At 36.8% G+C, this 25,758-nt stretch overlaps 1 protein-coding gene across 7 annotated transcripts in view; it reads right to left on the bottom strand.

The window, feature by feature from the left end:
- The window catches only part of GRIA2 (glutamate ionotropic receptor AMPA type subunit 2), a 169,023-nt gene that overhangs the window by 53,914 nt on the left and 89,351 nt on the right, over positions 1 to 25,758 (bottom strand). For all 7 annotated transcript variants that reach the window (XR_002346643.1, XM_003482389.4, XM_005656504.3 and 4 more), the window contains exons 4-6: positions 20,387 to 20,583; positions 14,707 to 14,760; positions 9,552 to 9,713 (exon numbers count right to left, since the gene is read on the bottom strand). Coding sequence is in view for 6 of the 7 variants with exons in the window: in XM_003482389.4 (XP_003482437.2) it covers positions 9,552 to 9,713; positions 14,707 to 14,760; positions 20,387 to 20,583 (413 nt within the window). In the remaining variant the exon portion in view is untranslated. The remainder of the gene's footprint in view (positions 1 to 9,551; positions 9,714 to 14,706; positions 14,761 to 20,386; positions 20,584 to 25,758) is intronic.

Genomic DNA, 25,758 nt, shown 5'->3' with positions numbered 1-25,758 from the left:
TTATTGTTCAATAAAGACTAGTATGTCGGAAGTTCCTGTTGTGGCTCAGCAGTAAGGAACTGACTAGTACCCATGAAGATGTGGGTTCAATTCCTGGCCCTGCTCAAGTCTCCATTTTGCATGTCAAAAAACAAATAAATTGCTTTAATATTAGTTGTAGGGCATGCCAATGTGCCAGCAGTAGGTTCCGTCAGTTAAAACATTCGAGAAGCAGAATTAATTCTACAAAGCCACCAGGGTACTATTTAATGCATGACGCTAATTACTGAACTCAAAAAGATTATACTATTTTCAGACAGACCTAATAACTCTCTTAGGACAGCAATTAAGAAAGTTTGAATCCCTGCTTTTAAGTCTTCTCCTAAGTAAAATGAGGTTCTTGCAGGAAAACCATTATTTAAAGTGCTACATAATGTCAGCCCTGTATCGTTGAATTCCTTAACACCAGCAGGCCCCCTCAGACATAGATTCAAACTCTCAACGTGACAAGGCAGAATAGGTAATTACATTTTTTGCAAGTTGTTGAAGACTTCAGAAACACTGAGAACCAACCTAACAAGAGAAGTGTGGGGAGTTCCCCGTCATGGCTCAGTGGTTAATGAATCTGACTAGTATCCATGACAACACGGGTTCAATCCCTGGCCTCACTCAGTGGGTTAAGGTTCCAGCGTGTCCGTGAGCTGTGGTCTACGTAGCAGATGAGGCTCAGATCCCAAGTTGCTGTGGCTGTGGCACAGGCTGGCAGCTGCAGCTCTGATGTGACCCCTAGCCTGGGAACATTCACATGCTGTAGGTGCAGCCTTAAAAAGACAAAAAGAAGAAGAAGAAAAAAAAAAGCAATCCATTTAATAAATAAATAAAAATTTTAAAAAAATTAAAAGAGAAGTGTGTATAAATTATTTCTGAGATAGCATCAATCATCTTTATCATCTGCCTGCTGTCAACATTTTTCGGAGGAAGGTAAAATTCTTATTGATTGATTGATTTTTTACTGGAAGTTTCCAGGCCAGGGTTGACTCCAAGCCTCAGCTGAGACCTTTGCCCCAGATGAGGCAACGTGGGATCCTTTTAATCCACTTTGCCGAGGATTGAAACTGAGCTTCCTCAGCAACCCGAGGTGCTACAGGTTGATTCTTAATCCACTGAGCTACAGCAACCCGAGGGTGCTACAGGTTGATTCATAATCCACTGAAACTCCTAAAATGCTCATTTTTATTGTCCCATTTAAACCCAGGTGATGTGATGGTTCAGGTCTGATTACTATGGTATTTTATACATTTCATCCAGGAAAATAACACTACTTTTCTGCCAGGGCTGAGTAAAAGAATATAACAAATGCTAGGGCAGGAACTTAAATCCCATTTCTATAGCAATGATAATTGCTTTTTTTCTTTCTTAGTGACACAACATTTTCAAAGTGTTGACTTAACGTTTTCTCCTTCTTTCCTCTTCATTTCAACAAATCTCTGTTATGTGCCTACTCTGTACAAAGCTCAGTATGTGAGGTCAATAAGACAGAAGGATGCAGACTGCCTTTTCAAGTCTCATTTTCAATCCACAAACATCTCTCAATTCAATTTATATTAGTATGTCATAAAGGCAGCATTCTTTTTTTGCAATTATTATTTCTAAAGAAATGGAAAGGGTTGGCAAATATAACACATCCCTTTATATCTCTCCAGCCTCATGCCACAGTACCATTCAGAAAACTGCCAGTTGTTTTCTGGATTGTGAGATTTTCCTTAAAGGCACCAAGACCTATTGTCACCAGGGCAGCTTGTCATCCTCTTCAAAACCTCATCAAAACCAAGTAATGAGGCTACTCTCCTCTAGGGGCCCCTGTTGCTCTCAGAATAAGACAAAACCTTCCTGAGTGGGACAGCAAGGCACCCAGGATGTGGCTCTTTCCCGCTCCCTCCCCTCTTGAGCCTGGCACCCACAAGTCTGCTCTCCATGTCCCTGATCTGTTTTTGTTTTTGTAGATAGGATCATTTGTGCCACTTTTTAGATTCCACAAATAAGTCATATCATATGGTATTTGTCTTTCACTTTCTGATGTACTTCACTTAATATGAGAATCTCTGGTTGCATCCATATTGCTGCAAATGGCATTATTTAATCTCTTGGATTAGACCATGATGGAAGATAGTATGAGAAAAAAAGAATGTATATATATGTATAGCTGGGTCACTTTGCTATACCGCAGAAATTGACACAACACTGTAAATCAACTATACTTTAATAAAACAAATTAAAAATATCTGAATCCTACATGTTTATAAGGCATAATTTCTCAGCATGCCCTCAAAACACCTCTTTTCAACCTGCAGGCTTACAGAACTATTTCTATCTTCCTTGTACTGGGGACTTTAATTCCTTATTTTCTCGATGGGGAACTACTCTCCCTTCTGTCTCCCCATTCGTACCTCTCCTGTGGGTTTTACATTCCCAAAAGGAGCCATTTCCTACTGCCAGATTATAAGCATTTTACAGATGCTACCACAGAACCTTTGCTTTCCTCTATCTGTTCATTCAAAAAGCCTTTGCTATGTACGCAGCTTTATTCTAAGAGCCTGGGATACATCAGTGAACAAATACCAACAAAGAAAAATCCCTGCCCCCATGGCATTTCCTTTTAAGTCGGAAGAGACAGACAGTTAACAAGGCATGCGTAAATTAATTATAAATCCAGTGCAGTATTAAAGAGGTATTAAAGAGAGACAGATGAAAAACTGGAGTAGGGAAAGGGCAATGGGGCACACCCCAAAGGATGGAGTGATCGCAATTTTTTTTTTTTTTTTTGTCTTTTTAGAGCCGCACCCTTGGTATATGGAAGTTCCCAGGCTAAAGGTCCAACTGGAGCTGCAGCTGTCAGTCTAAGCCACATCCACGGCAACACAGGATCCTTAACCCACTGAGCAAGGCCAGGGATGGAATGTGCATCCTCATGGATATTATCAGATTCATTACCACTGAGCCACAAGGGGAACTCTACGACTGCAATTTTAAATAGAAAAAAAAGCCTGCTATGGACTTCCTTGAGGAGAAGGCATTTGAACAAAGACTGAAAGAGGGCAGGTGGCTTAGCCTTGAAGATATTAAGGGAAAGAAGAGGAAAGAGCCAGTTCAAAGGTCCTGAAGTGAGAAGGAAAGGGCAGAAAGGCCACAGCAATTGAAGCAAAGGGAATGAGGGGAGAACACAAGAGAGGAAGGCAGGGTGACTGGGTGACAGAGTATTTAGGGATGAGTGTAGCTTTTAAACCAAGTGGCACAGAGAAACACTGGAGGGCTTGGAGAGGAACAGTGGCATAATGCAATTTAAATTTTAAAAGGACCAAAAGTAGGGAAGATAAATGGGCAAATGTAGAGGCAAGGAACACAGCCTAGAAGAGCATTGCAACACCTCCACTCACAGGGCCATGATGATTGTTTATAGGGTGAGTACAGAAGAGATGGTAGGATTTCCTGACAGTTTGGATGTGGGCTACCTAGAAAGAGAGGACATTTCTGTTCTTGGTTGAAGGAACAACTGAAAAAATAGGGTTGCCTTAAGCTGAAACGGAAAGAGTGTTGCAGGAATAGTTTTACAGGGGCTGAAGAGGGAGCAGGTGTGGAAATCAGAAGCTTAGAATGTGTCAATACTAAGATGCCAGTTAAAAAATTTTCCATGAAGATTAAAAGGTTATTTCTCCTGAAGAGAGTCAACTCCTTGAAGACTAGAACTTTGTCTTTTTTTTTTCTGACACTTAGAACAATGTGTGCTTGTAGAGTGAAAACTCATGGTATCACTCACATGTGGAATCTAAAATAGGGCACAAACGAACCCACCTACAAAACAGAAAGAGATTCACAAACATAAGAGAACAGACATGCAGTTGCCAAAGGGGAAGGGGAGAGAGTGGGATGGACTGGGAGTTTGACATCAGTAGAAGCAAACTATTACTTTTAGAGTGGATAAGCAATGAGGTCCTGCTGTATAGCACAGGGAACTATAGCCAGTCTCTTGGAATAGACCATTACTGGAGATAATATAAGAAAGAGAATATATATATATATATTATATATATATGACTGGGTCATGTTGCTGTACAGCAAAATTGCCACAATATTGTAAATCAACTATACTTTCAAAAATAAAACAAAAAAAAACTCAGTAAATGTGTATTAAATGGATGAATGAATGAACATTGCCCTAAATTAGCAAATTGGTGAAACAGAGTCAGATGTAAAAATCTCAATGCCACGATTCTAGAGCTTTTTTTTGTACAGGATATAAGAATGAAGAAATTTAACATTTGCAATTTATATTTGGTGGTTATAAAAATATTTTAAATATTAAAACATTTAAGATCTTATATTTATTGAATAAGATCAGTTTAAATTATAAAGCTATAGTAGCTGTATTAACTTTCAGGGAAGACTAAAACTTTAAAACAATCATTAATAGTTCCACCACTTGATATAATTATGTAGTTTCTAACACCTAACCATAGAATTTTTGTACAGATTTTCATGCCTATAGCACAAGTGTTCATTTTAGTATAATAAAATATGATTTTAATCATCAGGCAATGTACGTGATGCAGTAAATGACCCAAAAGACAGCATTAAAGCACACAGTTGGAGATATTTTTGCTCCCTTTCCTTAAACAGATCACATGTACTACTTGTTTATATTAGGAAATGCTATATTGGGCCCTACCTAGTTTTTCTTCCTTTCTTTTGTTCATGGAACAATCATGAGAGAAACAATCATGAGAGGCCAGTCCTGGAATTGCACTTTTACATCTGTTGACAATCGAAGAGGCTTATCTCTTGGCAACACAGCCCTCCCAAATTCCCTGTATCTGCCATGTTGTTGCATCATTTTAAGTCTCTGTGTTGCTCTTTCCTAAGCACCTCCCATGCTTTTCCTCCTGTTCAACCACCTGCAACTCCTTGCTCAGGCGTTCCACCTTTGGAAAGCCTTCCTTTCCCCGGATTGTCATAAATATGTGTAGGAGCTGGCATAATTTATATGCATCACTCTCTGTTATATTTGCTTACTAAGATTTTTTCACTTTTTTTTTTAAATTTTTGTGGCCACACTCATGGCATATGGAAGTTCCCAGGCCAGGGACTGAACCTGCGCCAAAGCAGCGACTAGAACCACTGCAGTGACAATACCAGATCATTTACCAGCTGAGTCACAAGAGAACTCCTACTGACATGTTTTTATCCTTCATTAGACTATGTATTACCAAAGGCAGGAGTCATTTTTTGAAAATCACGTATTTAGTTCCTGGCCCTTTAGTACATGAGTAGTTTGTGTTTGTGTTAGGAAGAACTCACACCCAAAGCCACATCCATCCCATGGATTGTCAGTACTTTCCTTTTTCTTTTTATGGCTGCACCTGCAGCATGTGGAAGTCCCCAGACTAGTGGTCAAATTGGAGCCGCAGCTTCGACCTATGTCACAGCCACAGCAACAGTGGATCTAAGCCAAATTTGTGACCTATGCTAGATCCTTAACCCAGTGAGTGAGGCCAGGGATCCAACCTGCATCCTCACAGACATTATGTCAGGTTCTTAACCCACTAAGCCACAGTGGGAACTCTGATTGTCAGTACTTTTTTATGAAGCTACAAAGGCCTAATACATCTATTGGCAGGTAAGTCTTTGTGGGAGTTCCCATCATGGCTGAGTGGGTTAAGAACCCGACTAGTACACGTGAGGATGCAGCTTCAATCACTGGCCTCTCTCACTGGGTTAAAGGATCTGGCATTGCTGTGAGCTGTGGTGTAAGTCACAGATGCAGCTCGAATCTGGCATTTCTGTGGCTGCAGCATAGGCTGGCAGCTGCAGCTCTGATTCAACCCCTAGCCTGGGAACTTCCATGTGCCATGGGTGCAGCCCTAAAAAAGAAAAAAATAATAATTAGTCTTTGTAAATGTTTGAAACGTTTGAACATTGGGTCAAACAGTGACTCAGTGACTACATTTTTGTGGCTCCCACCATGAAGGGCCATCATGATCTCTGAAATTTGACAGAAGCAGCCAAAAGGGAGGCACTAATGGGGGGAAATACCGCATCAAGAAAGGAGAAGAGAAAGGTCACCAACAGACTAATATGTGCTCTTTGCCAAAATGTTGGCAGAATGCATTGCCAAAGATCTCACATGCCCCAAATCCGCCTTGCATTTTGATGCATAGCACATGAACTTTAATAATGAGACAACTTCCTTGAGAAAATAATGATCTCCTTCTGCTTTCATCCTTCTCACAGCAGGCAGCAGTGGGAGGCAACAGGCAACATGATGACTAACAGAGAGTTCAAAAGGAGCATGTCAGCACCATCTGAGGGTGGATGCCACATGCTCGCTCCATCAGAAACCTTGAAGGACACCATGTCTGGATGCATGAAACATGGAATCCCACAGAATAGGATCCCCAGTTGGACACCCATTAAGCACAAACAGACATGAACCCTGTTGCCAGCCCAAAAGATAATGGGTCCCCTTGCCTTTTCAGCATCCCTGTTACACACAGGCATGCCTGCAAGCCTACAATCTTGTTAGAAACATAGGCAGACACAACTTCAGTCAAGGTCAACAAAAAAGAAGTCACCTAATTTTGAGGGAAAAAATTAGCTCTCAGCTATTCTTTAATACCTTTGGGATGCTTTCCTAAATTTGACATAAAATTAATAGGACCCATTTACACACCCAAAAGTAGAAAACTGTAAAGCATCTAATCTTTATCTAGGACCAATCTGATGGCCATATTAAATTTAAGGTCAAAATCTGTATCTTTTTTTTTTTTCCTCTTGTGCAGAAAACAACATGAACAAAACTTCTGCATAATGTATCAAAACAACTATGAGAGCAACTGAAATAACACTGTCCCTGACTGGTTCTTGCACAATCCACTTTATAATAAGTAAACAAATCACTTAACATTTGACAATATTCTATAGCTTTTAATTTTCATAAATCTAGGTTCATAAAGGAAGTGAAATGATTTCATCTTACTCATTCCTCCACATACCCTTCCCTAGGTTTTACTCTATGCTCTCAATTAGGTAACCAGCACAAGGATAAAAAAAAAAAAATTTTTTTAAATTAAAAAAAAACCTTACTACCAACAGCAGAAATATGTCGTATTTATAGTATCTGGTCTTATTTCTAGATCTTTAATCCATTTTGAGTTTATTTTTGTGTATAGTGTTAGGGAGTGTTCTAATCTCATTCTTTTACATGTGGCTGTCCAGTTTTCCCAGCACCACTTATTGAACAGGCTGTCTTTTATCCATTGTATATTCTTGCCTCCTTTGTCATAGATTAGTTGGCTGTAGGTGCGTGGGTTGAATTCTGGGCTTTCTATCTTGTTCCACTGATCTCTATTTCTGTCTTTATGCCAGTATCATAAGGTTTTGATGACTGTTGCTTTGTAGTATAGACTGAAGTCAGGGAGCCTGATTCCTCCAGCACCATTTTTCTTTTTCAGGATGTCTTTGGCTATTCTGGGTCTTTGGTGCTTCCAAACAAACTTTAAGACACTTAGTTATAGTTCTGTTAAAAATGTCCTTGGGAATTCGATAGGGATTGCACTGAATCTGTAGATTGCCTTGGGTAGTATAGTCATTTTGATAATATTGACTCTTCCAATCTAAGAGCATGGTATGTCTTTTCATCTATTTGTGTCATCTTTGATTTCTTTCATCAGTGTCTTAGAATTTTCAGAGTACAGGTCTTTTGTCTCTTTAGGTAGGTTTACTCCCAGGTATTTTATACTTTTGGATGTGATGGTAAATGGGATTGCTTCCCTAATTTTTTTTCTGATCTTTCATTGTTAGTATATAGAAATGCTATTGATTTCTATGTATCAAATTTGTATCCTGCGACTTTGTCAAATTCATTGATGAGCTCTAACAGTTTTCTGGTAGACTCTTAAGTATTTTATCATGTCATCTGCAAATAGTGATAGTTTTACTTCTTCCTAGAGGAAACCATAGGCGAAACACTCTCCAGCATAAACAACAGCAACATCTTCTCAGAGTCACTTCTTAGAGTAATGACAGTAAAAACAAAAATAAACAAATGGGACATAATCCAACTTAAAAGTTTCTTCACAGCAAAGGAAACCCTAAACAAAATGAAAAGACAACCCACAGAATGGGAGAAAATATCTGCAAATGAATTGACTGACAAGGGATTCATCTCCAAAATTTATAAACACCTTCTGCAGCTCAATGTCAAAAAAAACAAACAACCCCATCCAAAAATGGGCAGAAGATCTAAACAGACAGTTCTCCAAAGAAGACACACAGATGGCCAAAAAACACATGAAAAGATGTTCAACATCACTCATTATTAGAGAAATGCAAATCAAAACCACGATGAGGTACCATCTTACACCTGCCAGAATGGCTATCATCAAAAAGTCTACAAACAGTAAGTGCTGGAGAGAGTGTGGAGAAAAAGGAACCCTATTACACTGTTGGTGGGATTGTAAATTGGTACAACCACTGTGGAAAACAGGATGGAGATTCCTCAGAAAACTAAACACAGAACTACCATTTGATCCAGCAATCCCACTCCTGGGCATCTATACAGAGAAAACCATGACTCAAAAAGACACCTGTACTCTAATGTTCATTGCAGCACTATTTGAAATAGCCAAGACATGGAAACAAACTAAATGTCCATTGATATAAGAGTGGATAAAGAAGATGTGGTACATATACACAATGGAATATTACTCAGCCATTAAAAGGAACAAAATAATGGCATTTTTAGCAACATGGATGGACTTCGAAATTATCATGCTAAGTGAAGTCAGTCAGACAATGAGACACCAACATCAAATGCTATCACTGACATGTGGAGTCTGAAAAAAGCACACAATGAACTTCTTTGCAGAACAGATACTGACTCACAGACTTTGAAAAACTTATGGTTTCCAAAGGAGACAGTTTGGGGGGCGGGGGGATGCACTGGGGATGTGGGATAGAAATCCTATAAAATTGGATTGTGATGATCATTGTACAACTCTAAATGTAATAAATTCATTGAGTAATAAAAAAAGAAATATGTCATATTTAGAGATACATATCATGTACCTCTATTGTGTATACATAGTGTATACACAATAAAATACACTGAATAGACAAATGAAGACCTCAACATGTTCAAACCCACAGAGAATAGAAAATTAGCTTGGGTAGTGCTTACTACAAAACAGTGCTTGATATTTAGCATTCAAACATTCTTTGATTGCATAAAACATTGCATTTATTTTTTAAATTACTAAAACAAATTGAGTTATTATTTTCTTCCTAAGGTGTTCCAGAGAGCAGAATACAAACCAGCAGTTAGAGACAGACAGAGATGAAAGGTAAAGATGGAGGTAGAGGTGGATATGGAGCTTGAGGTAGAGCTGGAGGTGGAGATGGAAGTAAAGACAAAGATGGAGATGGAGACAGAGACAGAGATGAGATGGAGATAGAGGTGGAGATGGAGATGGAAATGGAGATGGAGGTAAATATAGAAGTAGATACTGATAGATACATACCTTAATTGTAGTTGTGTGTGCTCCAGGGTATTCTTTTTCTTCCAGTGTGGACCATCTCTCTATAAACTTAGATACCAGGGAATCATCATAGTCCACTATCTGAAATCCAGAGACGTTTGCACCTCCAAACTGAATCTTTAATAAGTCTCCATCAGTAAATCCCTGGACAGAGAAAAGAATTATGTCAAGTTTTCTATTAAGAACCAAATAGAACTTAACATTTAACAAATAACTCTATACATTGTGGTTTTACAAATTTCAAAGAACACAAGAGTTACAAAAAGACTATAGTAAAAATTTCATGTATTTTATCAACTAATATTCTTTACCAGCACGTAGCACATCTAGGTGCCATATTGAGTCCTCAATCAATGATTGTTTATTGGTTGTATTTATATAAAAGTTCCCCACATTATTGAGAAATCTTCCAAGGATGAGGACTGATTTGTTTTATCGTATCTACAACAGAGCACCAACAGATACTTAATAACATTTAGCTAGTCTCCAAGAACTACAACATTGTGATATAGTCATTTCTATTTAAATTGTTAATTCTCTCAGGTGACATAAATACCTGGAAAATGAGAATGACAAGTAGTAAATGCTCAGTTATCATCTGAGAAGAATTAAACAATTTCACATTAAGTATGAAACAATTTTTATAAAATTTTTTGAATTAAAAATCCCTTTCTGCTGCATTATTAGAATGAATTCAGTCATTACTAAAATTATCATATGGTGCTTTCATTGATTTCAAATACTGTGCTACTATAAATTGTATCTCAATTTGAGAATACATTCTATGAAAGATGAAACTACAATTTTAACAAGTCACAATTATAAATATTTTCACTTTATACACCACAGCTCACAGCAATGCCAGATCATTAACACAGCAAGGCCAGGGATTGAACCTGCAACCTCATGGTTCCTAGTCAGATTCGTTTCCACTGCAACCCAGTGGGAATGCCCTGACTTTTCCATTTTATATTTTCTCATTGAATTTATACTTACGCACGATAAGTATGTAATTCCTTTTTGTAATCAAACCATTTATGTCCTCATCCATTTTACTGTTCACTGTTTTCATATTTAGAATTCTGTTATTCAGAGCAAATTCAAGTAATGGAATTGCATTTTCCTTATAGAATAATATTTCTAATGTTAATAATCATTTCATTTTTTTAGTAGTAGAACTTTCTATATACCTATTCCTGTTTTTGTTTTTTTGTCTAGTTGTTCCATGAAGCATATTCACGTTTATATGAGTAAAGTTTTTTTTTCCAAATAAATTATTCAAACAATTAAGTATTCTTTTTTTTTTTTTTTTTCATCCTGGAGCCTTTCTCTTTAACACTGCAATCTGATTGACTCCTTTCCATCTGCTCTGTAACTATTCCCTGAAAATGTCCCATCCTCAATTTTCTGAGTAGTTTCCCTATTTTCCTGATCCATTTTCTCTCCTTTCTTCTGATAGAGTCCCTAAGAGTTTCCTGAGACACAAAAAGTTACATTTTTGAGACACTGAATGCTTGAAAATACCTCTACTTTGCTCTGACACGATTAGTATTTTGGCTGGTTATAAAATTTTAAGTTTTAATGCTCATAATCTGATGAATTGTTCCACCAACTTTCATTGTTTCTGTTGCAAAATACAATATCATTATTTTAAATTATTTCTTCTATATGACCTGCTTCATATTCTTCCCTGCCACCAAATTGACAAAAACCTTTAAGATCTTTTGCTTACCTATGGAATTTCATGAGGATATTTTCTTTAAAATATGAAAGAAGTCTTTTTTTCTTTCACTATTGTCTGCCACTCAATGAGCAGATTTGTGTCATTCGGTACTGGAATTTTTTATGAATGTTTCTTTGATAATTCCCTTCATCTGTTTTACAATCTTTCTGGAATGCTCATTATTAAGACACTGTAACTCTGATTAAACATCTGAGTCTCTCACAGTTTCCTCCACATTCACCATTTATTGTTTTATTGTCATTTTGTTACATAATCTGGAAGATTTTCTCAACTTTATCTTCAAAATCATGTAATTGTACTTGTTATTGTAGAAAAGATAACTTCCCAGAGTGCTTTCTTATTCCTTGATTTTTTTTTTTTTTTTTTTGCTTTTTCATAGCATTCTTTTCTTTATGGATAACAGTTTCTCTTATTTCTCTGAAAATATTCCTTTCAATTTAAAACATTTTTTTCCTGATTCCTGCTCACCCTGTTTCTGTGTATTTGTTTATTTGCACTGTGTCCTTTATGGCAAAGACTTTTCTCAAATGCCTGGTAATGCCTGGCTATCTAAGAGGAAGATGGTAAAGTGTTTCTTGGAATTTCTATGTAGATGGATGGGGCTGGTTGATGAGTGAGCCTCACTGAAAGGCAGGGACAAGTGGGGAGGATTGCAGGGCTTTTGGTCCACATCTGACAGGCTGAAGAAATGAGAATTGGATCCCCTTATGACCACTTCATCACTTTATCTGCTTTAATGCTGTATCAGGAACTGAACCACAGCCTGTTTGGAGAGTGTAATCAAGCATTCAGCATTTCCTGAGGAAATAAATCAATAGTAATATCTGAAGATTTTTATCTTTTACAACCACTTCCTTTAACACTCATTATACACTGGACAGTGAAAAGGGGACATTCCCAATCAATGACCTGGAAGATGAAAGTCCTTCAATTTAAGATGGCATTCTTCAGTTTTAAACATTGGTGAAATTTTCAAGTGCCCTAGAAATTCTCAGAAACTTCAGCACTCTACAGATTCTTTGAACTTACTGAGTCACTAGAAACCCCACACAGTGAGGATACCAAGTATCCAGAAAAGGAAAAATGCAACTTGAATTCAGAACACATAGTAGGTAGATTACTCCTAGAAATATGTTAGAAGCAAGAACTTACTTTTATTTTTGAATCTTTTTTACTTTGGTCATTCACACACCTATTTCCCTTTTCATAGCATCAGACATCAACTCTCAAATTGATGAACCTCCTTCTGTCATTATTTCTCAATGTTCCAATATAATCTTCTCCATCTGGACAATTTTAAAGATCACAGCTTTCAATGTGGCTCTGTGCTGCTCATCAAAGGCCACAATTCACACAGGGACTGACTGTCCAGGCTGTTCCCTGCACAGAATGTGGTTCTGAAGAGACTAATTACAGAGCTCCATTTATTTTAACCCTAGCATCTCTGGTAGAGAGTCATTTAGGATCTGTAAGGGTATGTTGCAAGGAATTTTTATAGTGATTAGCCATTTAATTGCCAAACAAAAATTTTACCTTGAACAACCATCTTCTCCCAATATCATGTAGGCTTGAGTTTAATATTCTGTTTTTTTTGTTTGTTTGTTTTTAGGGCTGCACCCACGGCATATGAAGGTTCCCAGGCTAGGTGTCTAGTCAGAGCTATAGCTGCAGGTCTATTTCACAGCCACAGCAATGTCAGATCCGAGCTGCGTCTGCAAACTACACCAGAGTGTAGTGCTGGATCCTTAACCCACTGAGAAAGGCCAGGGATTGAACCCGCAACCTCATGGTTCCTAGTCGGATTTGTTTCCACTGCGCCACAATGGGAACTCCTGAGATTTAATATTCCTTATTATTGGTGGTGCTTTCTAGTGAAAATAATAACAGTTATAATATTATTTTATATTATCAGTGTTGCTTTTTTTAATCTCTCCTTAACTACTAGAAACAATGTCTTCTGATATAACAATCCAGAAACCACAACACAAATCTTCAGTTATATAAATTGGAAATCTTTCAGAGTCCTATTGTATCTTCTCATTCTCTCATTCTGTCCCTCTTTTTTTTTTTTTTTTTTTTTTTTTTTGTCTTTTTGCTATTTCTTGGGCCGCTCCCGCGGCATATGGAGGTTCCCAGGCTAGGGGTCGAATCGGAGCTGTAGCCACCAGCCTACGCCAGAGCCACAGCAACGCAGGATCCGAGCCGTGTCTGCAACCTACACCACAGCTCACGTCAACGCCGGATCGTTAACCCAGTGAGCAAGGGCAGGGACCGAACCTACAACCTCATGGTTCCTAGTCGGATTCGTTAACCACTGCGCCACGACGGGAACTCCTCCTTCTGTCCCTCTTTTACTCACCTTTTTTTCTGAGGTTGGGGAGAAGTAGGCCCTCAATTACACAGGATCATTCTTATTTGAAGAATGTAAACCTTTGCAACAGTAAAGACTCAAGCTTACTTTAATGCTGATCTAAGAATTATTTTGAAAAAAATACATAACGATAATTCTAAGTGGATATTGATTTTATTTAAGAAAGGGAGATAACTAACCACTTGGATATTCAGTATAATCTTAATTTGAGGGGAATCTCAATGAAAATGTGATCAGCTACAATAATTCAATTTTCATTGTGTTGCTTACATAGCAAGTGGGAAACCAGAAATAAATAATATATATCAATATTCTGGATATTTCCAGGTTTTATTTTGTATTAAGATATATCCTCACAAATGTGCAAATTAAATATTATATATTCAAAGAACTTTAAAGAAATGGACAAACGTTCGTGTTTATAAATTACAGTAACAGTGAGAAACATGGAGATATGTGGATAATTAAATTTTATATATTTTTGAAAATTTTCCCTTAGTTAAAATATGCCTTCTACAGACTTCCCATCATGGCCCAGTGGAAATGAATCCAACTAGGAACCATGAGGTTGCGAGTTCAATTCCTGGCCTCGCTCAGTGGGTTAAGGATCCGGCATTGCCGTGAGCTGTGGTGTAGATCGCAGATGGCAGCTTGGATCTGGTGTTGCTGTGGCTGTGGTGTAGACCGGCAGCTGTAGCTCTGATTAGACCCCTAGCCTGGGAACCCACATGCTGTGGGTGCAGCCCTAAAAAAAAAAAAAAAAAAAAAAAAAATGCCTTTTAATACAACGTATAAGCTTGCCAAATATTATTCTATAATTTCTATAGTAATAGGAAATTGATTAGAAAATATAAAATGGAAAGTAAATCTAAAACATGACAAATTCAGAAAAAAATATTATCACTTCTAATTGATCAATATGTCAAAATATGTTTTTTTAAATACTGCTTATACAGGCTGGCCATTTTTTCTCCATTAGTAGTCATCTCTATTAAAATAAGAAATATCATTAATTCACCTACCAGATTTGCAATGATGTAATGGTACCCTTTAACATGTTTTCCAATGGTAATAACCTAACAGAGATAAAGAAACAATTGTAAGTAATGTAAATGTAAAATTACTGATTCCGAAAAAAATAGAATTTTACCTACGGTGTTTCTTGAGTTTCCACAATGAGTCATATTTGGTAAAATATTATTATCAAATTCAGAGAATATTTCTCTCAGAAAAAAATAACCATACATTTTAGTGCTTTATAAATGTTCTCTTTCAAGAAGCCAATAACTAAACAAAAACAATTACCTTGGTTTTGTTCATAAATAAGGCCACAAGGTTTTAAAGGAATACAAAACCAAAAACATGTTGAATCCATAATGTCATAATTTTATTCCTACAACAGTTATTTTTTCTTTTCAATGAAACATACACAGTTGAAACCAACATCTGAGATTTTATATTCACGAACTACATTCAAAAAAACCCATGTATTGAGTTTATAGAGATACATAAATTTGAAAATAATTTAATAAGCATATAACAGAATTCTTACATGTATCTATAAAATAATACTCCAACCTTTTTTAAAAATTTTTATGGCCACATGAGGGGCATATGGAAGTTCGCAGGTCAGGGACTGAACCGAAGCCACATCTGTGACCTACACCACAGCTGGGGCAACACCAGATCCCTTTTAACCCACTGAACTGGGCCAGGGATCAAACCTGTACTTCAGATATGACCATGGCCATTGCAGTTGGAATCTTAACCCACTGTGCCCCAGCAGGAGCTCCTAATATTCCAATCCTAAGACTCTTGAACTATTTATAGTAAAGTTCAAAATGAACATCATTATTTCCAGTTTGAGGCAGCAAAGGATCAGAAAAGGTAATTTTTCTCCACAAATCTAAGTCCAACATTGACGGCAAGATAAACACATCTTGCTTGATAACACTCACAGCAGGTTTGGACATTATGGAATCAATTGCCTTCACTGATCTTTATCAGTTATAAAGAAAAGAGAAATTAGTGAAATGGCCTTAATGTCATCCTGGTACTTAGGTATTCAAAAACCATTTCTATTTTTAAGAAAATAGTCGAACCAATAGAAAGCATTAAATGCCACTAAAAATTCAAAATATTAGTTCACTCCCCTTATTAAACTGTTTTGGTGGCTTTCCATTGCTTTTAGCAGAGTAAGCAAAATCCTTCAAATGCTGCAAAGTCCAGATCCTAGAGACCTCCCAGCCCACCTTTTCACTCTCTACACTAGAGTCACATGGTGGGAGTTCCCACTGTGGCACAGTGGTAACAAACCCAACTAGTATCCATGAGAATGAGGGTTCAATCTCTGGCCTCACTCAGTGAGTTAAGGGTCCAGCATTGCTGTGAGCTGTGGTGTAGGTTGCAGACGCAGCTCAGATCCTGCACTGCTGTGGCTGTGGTGTAGGCCAGTAGCTGCAGCTTTGTTTTGACTCCTAGCCCAGGAACTTCTATATGCCACAGTTCCAGCTGTAAAAAGAAAAAAAAGAAAAAAAAAAACAGAATCACATGGCCCTCTTTTTGTTTCTTTGTAAAAAAACAAAACAAAACAAAACAAAAACACCAAAAAACTTCTTTTTCAGGACCTCAGGGCTTTTACAGATCCTGTTTCTGCTTCTGGGAAAATTCTCTCCACCACCATATCCTTTGTCCCTTAAGGCACAAGCAGTCTCAGCCCAATGTTACCTCCAAGAAGATTCCCCAGACCTCCCTTCACCCTAAAGTCTGGTGCTCCGAAGCAACACACTTAGTTAAAGAGCAAGGAGGGCAGGGAGTTCCTGGCATGGCTCAGCAAGTTAAGAAATCCATCTAGTATCCACTGAGGCCTTGCTCAGTGGGTTAAGGATCTGTCATTGCCATAAGCTGTGGTGTAAGTCGCAGATGTGGCTCACATCTGGCATTGCTGTGGCTATGATGTAGGCCAGCAGCTATAGCTCCAATTCGAACCCTAGCCTGGGAACTTCTATATGCCATGAGTGTGACCCTAAAAATAAATAAATAAATAAACAAATAAATAAATAAATAGCAAGGACAAATTCCTAGGAAGGATTCCACCATATGTGCTTTTGACATTAAGTGGGAGTGATCCAGAAGGGAGTTAGGACTTGCATTATTTTTTAACTTATTTTTATGTACCACAACTAAATTGCCTCTTCCAAGAAAATGAACACTCTGTATGGGAGGGAGAATTTTGAAGAAAAGATGTCCTACCAAATGGAAAATATATTAATTAGCATCAGCTAAATTGAGACGATTCTGACCCTTGCGCTTCCTATTGGCATCTGTTGGTTATGCTTACTGTTCATTCTGTTTTCTGAATCATGCATGTCTTCCTTCTGGGAATTAAAAAACACAGTGTAACTGGTGCTGCTAGAAGTAGAAGTCCTTGAGAGGAAGGAGAAATATGAAAATGGATTTGCCCTCCTTCTCTAAGAACTAGTATCAGCCATACTATCATATCTCTGCTGGTATAGAGACATTACTATTGCACTAACAGTAAATTTATGGTAATTTCTAAATATTTTTGATGGCTGAGTCCTTTTCCCACTTAAACACAACTAGAAATCAGTGTTTCCAAGGTTTTATTGACTGACGAAATACTTATAGACTAACAAAGCTTAATTCTATTTCTAACTTGAAGCTATTATGAAAATAAAGTTTCATCTTGTAAGTGCTGACAAAGTGAATAAGTAAATAATATTTCTTTTTCTTGACATGTACCTCAACCCCGCTTTTTGCCTGGTAAATTGTATTCTTTAAAAGCCTTCCATGATCTCCCAATTTTTTTTCTGTAATATTTTTCTCATGACATCCTGTTCTGTTTATTCACAGTACCTACCATCATTCTAATTGCATATTAATGTAGCTATAAAATATCACGAATATTCCTGATGGGACATGCCTGTTCTGTTGAACATCACTTTCTTGGTTGTACTGTAGTGTGGTCTGGCAAATGTCAGACACTCAGGAAAATTTATTCAACAAATAAATGAAGGAGGATAAGCCAGCCAGCCAAGTGGTACTCATGTGTGAACCTTTCATAAATCTTCCCACTCCTGCTAAGACAGATGCATCTTCCTCCAGGCTATCAGACCACATCACATTAAAATATGTACTTCCATAGTTATTTATTATTTATGCACATTTTCCTTCCCCTCTAAACAATGAGTTCAAAGGGTACAGCCAAGACTCTTCCCTACCTTTCTCTCATTCCTCTTTCCAGACACATACAATGTCCTCAGTAAATGCACACACTCACTTAATACATTCTAATAAAAAAGAGATGCAAAATATTGTGTACATTTTGAAGGGATGTCCATACAGACATTTATTTCATCATAATCACATATTTGCTTCAAAATTTACTCCCAGTTTCTCTCATAGTTTCTCCCTTCTAGTTTTGGGAAGAATTATTTTCATATTTCATGAACATATATCATGATGAGCTGTGAATACCTAAATTTTGAAAACCAAAGACTAATGACTATTATTAAAATTCATGTTTAAGGGGAATCTCCTCTGAAATTCAAATGAGTTGTTGAGGTTCATACTTGAAAGAGAGGCCTTCGGGTTAAAAGCAATCCCAACTTCATCTCCTGAGACAATAATCAAGATTGTTCTCCTGAAATGTTCACCTCTCTGATATACAACATTTACCTCTTTCTCATAACAGGCTAGTTTTATTCAGTTATTCAATATTTCATGAGAGATCCATTTTGTGTATCTCAGGCCTCCTATCATTATATATCAATTAAGCTTTCATCAACATTTATGTTTGCAAAATGCTTCATGTGAAACAGATTAGTGAAATTAATTTTCTCCTCAAAGCCTAAAAGGGCCAATAAATGCATACCTAACTATGTATTTTGTTCTTCCAATCTTATACTATTCCAAGGAGTATGCGTGTGTGTGTGTGTGTGTGTGTGTGTGTGTGTGTATTTTGCTTTGTAGGACAGCACTGCGGCATATGGAGTTTCCCAAGCTAGGGGTCAAATCAGAGCTACAGTTGCTGGCATACAGCCACAGCAACTCTGGATCCAAGCCTCATCTGCAATCTACACCACAGCTCACAGCAACGCCAGAGCCCCAACCCACTGAGCAAAGCCAGGGATCAAACACGCATCCTCATGGATAGTAGTCAGATGTGTTTCCACTGGGCCACTACAGGAACTCCCCCAAGGAATAATTTTGTATACATACACTTACATATGTAAATAATACACATAAATATATAACATGCATTTTCATCTGGGAAAAGACACAGATACTCAGTGAAGGAGTCCTTGGTCAGTAAATCACGATGCTATTCACCAACATCCCTGGTCACTCACTCTATCTTTATAACAGTGGACTTTATTTATATCATTTGGATATTAATGTATAGCTTTCCTATCCTGAAAGACCTTAAACAGAAGCAAAGTGATAAGATGAACACAAAAAAGACATCTTTATCTATGGTATTATGTTACTCTTTTTTTTTTTTTCTTTTTAGGGCCACACCCACAGCATATGGAAGTTCCCAGGCTAGGTGTTGAACCAGAGCTGCAGCTGCCGACCTATGCCATAGCCACAGTAAAGCAAGATCTAAGCCTTGTATGCAAACCATACCACAGCTCACAACAATGCCAGATCCTTTAACCCACTGAGTGGGGCCAGTGAGCAAACCCTCATCCTCATTGATACTAGTCAGATTCCTTTCCCCTGTGCCACAGTGGGAACGCCTATGTTACTCTTTACAACAGTGTCAATTAATACATCTAGTTTACTTCTCAAACAGAAAAGATTAAGTATATCTTTCCTACATATTTTCTTTTCATAGATTAATAGTTTCGTAGTGACAAAACCTACCTAGTAAGAGGAAAAAATACTTCTTTGAAAAATAAATACATGCTGTCTCTGAAGATCTAAATCCTTTCAGAAAACAGGTTTAGTACACCATTCTGTATTGAATAGTTGAAGTACTCCGGGCACTGCCAAAGAATTAATTACTCACTTTTCCCTTAGTACCCAGACTCATTTTCATCTTTTTTTTTTTTTTTTTTTTTTTTGCCTTTTTTATGGCCGCTCCCACAACATATGGAGGTTCCCAGGTTAGGGGTCGAATCGGAGCTGTTGCTTCCTACACCACAGCCACAGCAACGCGGGATCCGAGCCGCATCTGCAACCTACACCACAGCTCATGGCAACGCCTGATCCTTAACCCACTGAGCAAGGCCAGGGACCGAACCTGCAACCTCATGATTCCCAGTCGGATTCGTTAACCACTGAGCCACGATGGGAACTCCACCCAGACTTATTTTCATTTACTACATGTCTACCTCTTTATCACCAAAAAGTTCGAAAGAACTACACTGTAAATTTCATTGATACTTTCCATTGAAAATATCAATGTTTAGGGAAACATTTATCATACAAAACATGAGCCAAGAATTACATAGTGAACATATGCCATTATTACTGTGGTGGGTCAGCATTATCACGGACCACTTGCTATTGCTGGTGGAAGCCAGAGATCATCTAACTGATGATCTTTCCTGTGTACTCCATAAACTGTAAAGTAAAAACTGCTGCTCAAGCACCTTACACAAACACTCGGTGCAAACGCTGACACTGCATGCATATTCTATATTTGGTACCATCAGAAAACAGAGAGTAACAAACCTGGTCTACAATGTCGTTGACTTTATCCCGTTCACAGTCCAGGATTACACGCCGTTCCTTTTTTAGCTCCAGATCCTGAAAGAGCGATCGGTAGGTCTCATCTTTCTTGTCATTGTTAATGTTCCCCACATTGATAGCAGTCACTTGCCACTTCTTTTCAGCAGCAGAATCCAGCACAGCTTGCAGGGTCGATAAGCCTAGGATGGCAAAGAAAGATAGTGCCTCATAAAGAGGCTTGACTAGCCCAGAAATGTGCTGTGAAATTGACAGCAAACATATTTCCAAGGTTGATATTTTTGTGCAGCTATTAGGATGCTGACCCCTCTAAAGACCTACAGTTAGTATGGTTATAAATATGTACTTATTTTCACTTCATACCAAAAACTCTTTCATCTAACTGTCATTGTCTTGAATAAAGAGTCATGGTTTGGAGAAAAATCATATTCCTTTCTTTTAGCCTTCTCAGGGGTCTTCTTTTGAATATTACCAAAGCATACTGTCTTTAATAAAGCCAAAAGGCATTAATTCAATCAAAAGACATTACAAAAAAAATTATCTCCTATGTGGAATGGAAAAAAACTCTTTAGAAATGAGAGTCTTCCATTTCACATTATTATCCTGAAGAGGTTGAATCCTTTTTCAGTGAGATGGAATCCATGTTGGGTCTCTGTCATTATAAAAGCCAATAATCTAGGAATAATCTATTTCCTCTTATTGCTTTTCTTGTCAGCATTTGTTGTTATTTTTTCCCCTCCGCTTTTTGTTATATAATTTATTGTTATTGGGACTAATCCTATAAAAATTGTGTTCACCTATTAACCAGATGATAGCAGTTAGTTTTCTAGCACAAATTTTTGCATTTACTTAACTTTCCAAATGTGAAACCATTTTATATTTCTTTAGTAACTTTGCTAATAGGATCATATTCCTTACTTTTATTCTTATGTTTAATTGTTCATACATTACCTCATATGTATGATTCAGAGGGAAAACAACTTGGGAACATATTTCCTAAAGTTAATTCTGTATTTGAGTGCTTAGAAAACCAGTATATAAATTTTCCTTCCACATCACTTCAGCTGTTCATAGCCAACCCAAGTTCATTATTTTCTATGAATAGCTTAACGAACATCAAAAAATCAGGGCTCCAGAAAGAATTTAGGACTCATCACTTCATCATCCTTATTCGACAAAGACAAGAATATGGATCCCTTTTTACTCATAAAATGTGGTAGTATTTAAATCTGTTTGCCATGCAAAAGATATGTGTATGCATTCTAAATACAGTTGAAAGTTATCTGAACCTGGAAAAGATCATTAATTTTTTTATTGACTCTACATTGACCCAGAGTATATAAGATGTACCTAGAACATCCCATCATACCATAAAGTAAAGAAGCTTTCCCAAACTATCAGCATCGTGTCAGAAGACCCAGGAGCCAATTTGATGAAAATCACTCTAAGTAAAGATGAGTTAATTTGAACATTAGTAAGAACAGTAACTTCTAAAGACTTAACTACATAAAATTTTTTAAATCCATACATTTCTTAAATGTAATGACATTTAGGAAAGATATTTGATTACCTTTGAAGGATGCTAGGGAGCCAAGTTATTATTTTGAAAACTGGTAAATAAAAGAAAAGAAATGAGCATTTTCTTGCCATTCCCATATGAACAATACTCAGGATATAGTTAATTAAGGGAGATTTTCTTCTTGGGAGGACTCCTGCTAATAAATGAGGGACGATTATAGCTTTAGAATTACGACCATCTTATAACACCTAGTGAATTAATGAATCAAAGCAACAATCATTAACTGTTGCTAACAACACAAAAAGAGAGACAGCCGGAAGTTAACATGTCGTCAAATAGGGATATTCCAACACCACCTATGAAGTAATCATGCCAAAAAAATTGAACATGAAGCTCATCAACATTTAGATCAAATGACCCTTTTATAAGGAATATATTGCACAGAGTAATGTGCTAAAAGCTACAGTGGGACAATCATCTAAATCCAGACTGTGGGAAATTGCATCACCTTATAAAAGCCTTAAGAGATATATTAACCAATTGCTATATTTGGACCTCACTTTTATCCTACTTCAGACAAACTGTGAAAAGAATAGATGACGTTTGTGAAAAATTACTGTTAACTTGTATGGATATGATAATGATATTGTGGTTATATTTAAAGCAAGAGAATTGTTCTTTCAAAATATAAACCAAAATAGTTACAGATGAAATAATATGATGTCAAGTATTGGCTTCAAAATAATATCAAAGGGTGGAAGGATGGAAATAGACAAGACTCCTCCTATCTGCCATTTAAATTTGGCTTAAGAGTCCTTGAAGGTCTTCATATTATTCTGTCAATATTGCTACTTAAAATATTTCATGGTGAAAACTTAAAATAATTTAAAATTAATATTTCTTAATAAAAATTTAAAATAATTTACTTCTATTCCAAATTGGAAAGTTAAACCATAAATTTAAAATGAATATTGTGAGGTTTTTGGCAAAACAACAAAATTGGTTTCCCCCATCTAGTCTTGTAACAAAAACTATAGGATAAAAAGAATTTCTCAAGGAATAACTTAAACAGAGACTTCATGTCATTGTAAAACATCTATTAATGATAAAACTTTTAAAACCTTACAATTCACCTATGATTTCCATTCACCCTAAGTGAGTTAAATCTTTCCATGATGCACTTCAAATCTTTTTCTTGTTTTTGGTCATCAGTGAAAACAGATCTAAAGCTGGTCATCATGATCAATCCAACAGCTGTGAGTATGCTTGAAAACAGTTATTAAGTTTATCCAGGTTTCTTTCCAAGTAGGAAAAAGTACTAATTCTCTAAACTAATTTTCCACTGTCAAGGTCTTATTTTGCATGTTTCAATCATTATGTGACTCTTCCTTGTCACCTCTTTAAAAACAACACATCCAAGTCTTATGTTCTTTATGCTATATATTATCATGTAGCACTTATATGTGAGCCTCCTTCCTTCTAGGCAATGAATTATTTCGTGGTGTTTTTGTTTAATTATGAAATTTACCACATATTAAGTTAAAGTTTCAAACAGTGATATTCTTGATAGTCTGTCCTACCTTTCAATGTATTTTACAAGAAATTTTAAATATTAAAGACAATTTGTAGATGAATCAAGTGATATTTCTACACCTAACATTTACGCGCAGTTCATCTTGTCCAAGAAAAAGATGATGAATTAAATCAGTAAGAATGCATTTAAAGAAATGGCTGATTCAAACGCATCCATGTTATGTACTGAAAGTAACACAGAGTTAATGTGGATTCTGTTATTAAAACTCTCAGAATTGATATTTTGTAACCTATAAAACCTAAAAAATGAATCCATTTATTAAGAGCTAAACTGCTCAAATGGTACAAATATCGGAGGATAGATTTAGTTTCATCAGAAAACATTGAAAAATATTAATCATCTTCTAAGGACACCCAGAAATAAGGCACAAACTACAGCAGAATCTGACTCTAAATATTGCTGTCCATGGATTTATTTTTTAGTAAATGACCCTCAACTTGATCTGCCTTTCCCCACAATGAAGCTTTTTGTATTATGTCTAGTTATTTTAAAATTAATAGATCACTGTAAAACTTTTAAAAATCACTGAAATGCATGTTACAAATATTAGGGTAAAATTAAATTATTCAATTAATACAAATTAATGTTCTTAGAGAAAAGCATATTCTGATTAGGGAAGAAATTACTGAAACATATTTTGATTAGGGAAGAAATTACTGAAATATTCCTCTTTCCCTTCCAGACAAATGAGCATAGAAATTTCTTTTTATATGTGTTCATCATTTAATTCAGAATATAAACTTGTACGGAAGATGAGAATTCTATATAAATATTGGTTTGTTTAAATTCATCAGGTAGGGAGAGTTCCCATTATGGCGCAGTGGATTAAGAATCCAACTAGTATCCATGATAATGTGGGTTCGATCCCTGACCTGCTCAGTGGGTTAAGGATCTGGCATTGCTGTGAGCTATGGTGTAGGTTGCAGATGGAGCTTGGAGCTGATGTTCCTGTGGCTGTGGCATAGGTCAGCAGCTGCAGCTCCAATTTGTCCCCTAGACCAAGAACTTCCACATGCCATGGATGCAGCCCTAAAACTATTTATCTATAGATATAGACATAGATATAGATAAAATAATCAATAAGTAGTTATCATCCAACTCTAAAATCTGTACTACTATATCAGGATATTTAAATCCTGACTGAATTACTTATTGGATTACTTAGGACAAAAAGAACTTGAGATACAGGTTGTTCATTTACAAAGAGGAAAAAAATACAGAAAACTAACTGTTCTTCCTAATAAATATATTAAAAATATGTTCTGAAAAACCTCAGGATATTACAAGAGTATAAATTAAGTTCTACATGGTACTAATTCTCGGTCTTCTGCCTAAAATAAATAATGACTAGGCTAAAATCTTCTTAGATTACATTACTTCTTTATGTGTGTAATTGTTGTCAGACTAGTTTTAGTTGTCTATCCAATTTATAAGCTGACAATCTCCCTAAAATTTTCTCCAAGTATTACTAGCAGTAGTTAATAGTCTTCATCTTGAGCTAATGTCCATAACACTCTGAGAAAGTTACAGAGAAAACATTAGCTCAAACAGGTGAGGGAGAGTTCCCATGTGGCTCAGCAGTAGAGAACCCAACTAGGATCCATAAGGATGCAAGTTTGATCCCTGGCCTTGCTCATTGAGTTAAGGATCTGGCATTGCCATGAGCTGTGGTATAGGCTGCAGATGTGGCTCGATCCTGCATTGCTGTGGCTGTGGTGTAGGCCAGCAGCTATAGCTCTGATTGGACCCCTAGCCTGGGAACTTGTATGTGCTTCTGGTGCAGCCTAAAAAAAAAAGAAATAAAAAATTAAAAAATAAAAAAATAAAAAAACAGGTGAGGTCCTGGGAGTTCCTATTGTGGCTCAGCAGTAACGAATCTGATTAGTATGCATGAGCACTTGGGGTCGTTCCCTGGCCTCAATCAGTGGGTTAAGCCATGAACTGTGGTGTAGGTCACAGATGCAACTTGGTATCCCATTTGGCTGTGGCTGTGGCATAGGCCAGCAGCTTCAGCTCTGATTCAACCTCTAGCCTGGGAGCTTCCACATGCCACATGTGTGACCCTTTAAAAGAAAAAGGCAAAGTCTAAATATCTTCTTTTGCACATTAATGGGTGGAATTACAAACAATTACTGAAAAGAAGTGTATGTCATTCAGACTATGCCTTTCTTCTTAAAAATATTTTCTTTGTTCCATTTAAAATTCACTGCCCCTATTCATCTTTCAGGAACAAATATTTTTTAT

The sequence above is a fragment of the Sus scrofa genome, chromosome 8 (genome assembly GCF_000003025.6).
Source record: "Sus scrofa isolate TJ Tabasco breed Duroc chromosome 8, Sscrofa11.1, whole genome shotgun sequence".
Lineage (NCBI taxonomy): Eukaryota > Metazoa > Chordata > Mammalia > Artiodactyla > Suidae > Sus > Sus scrofa.
The sequence above is the reverse complement of the archived record's forward strand: the minus strand, read 5'-3'. Positions and strand labels throughout refer to the sequence as shown.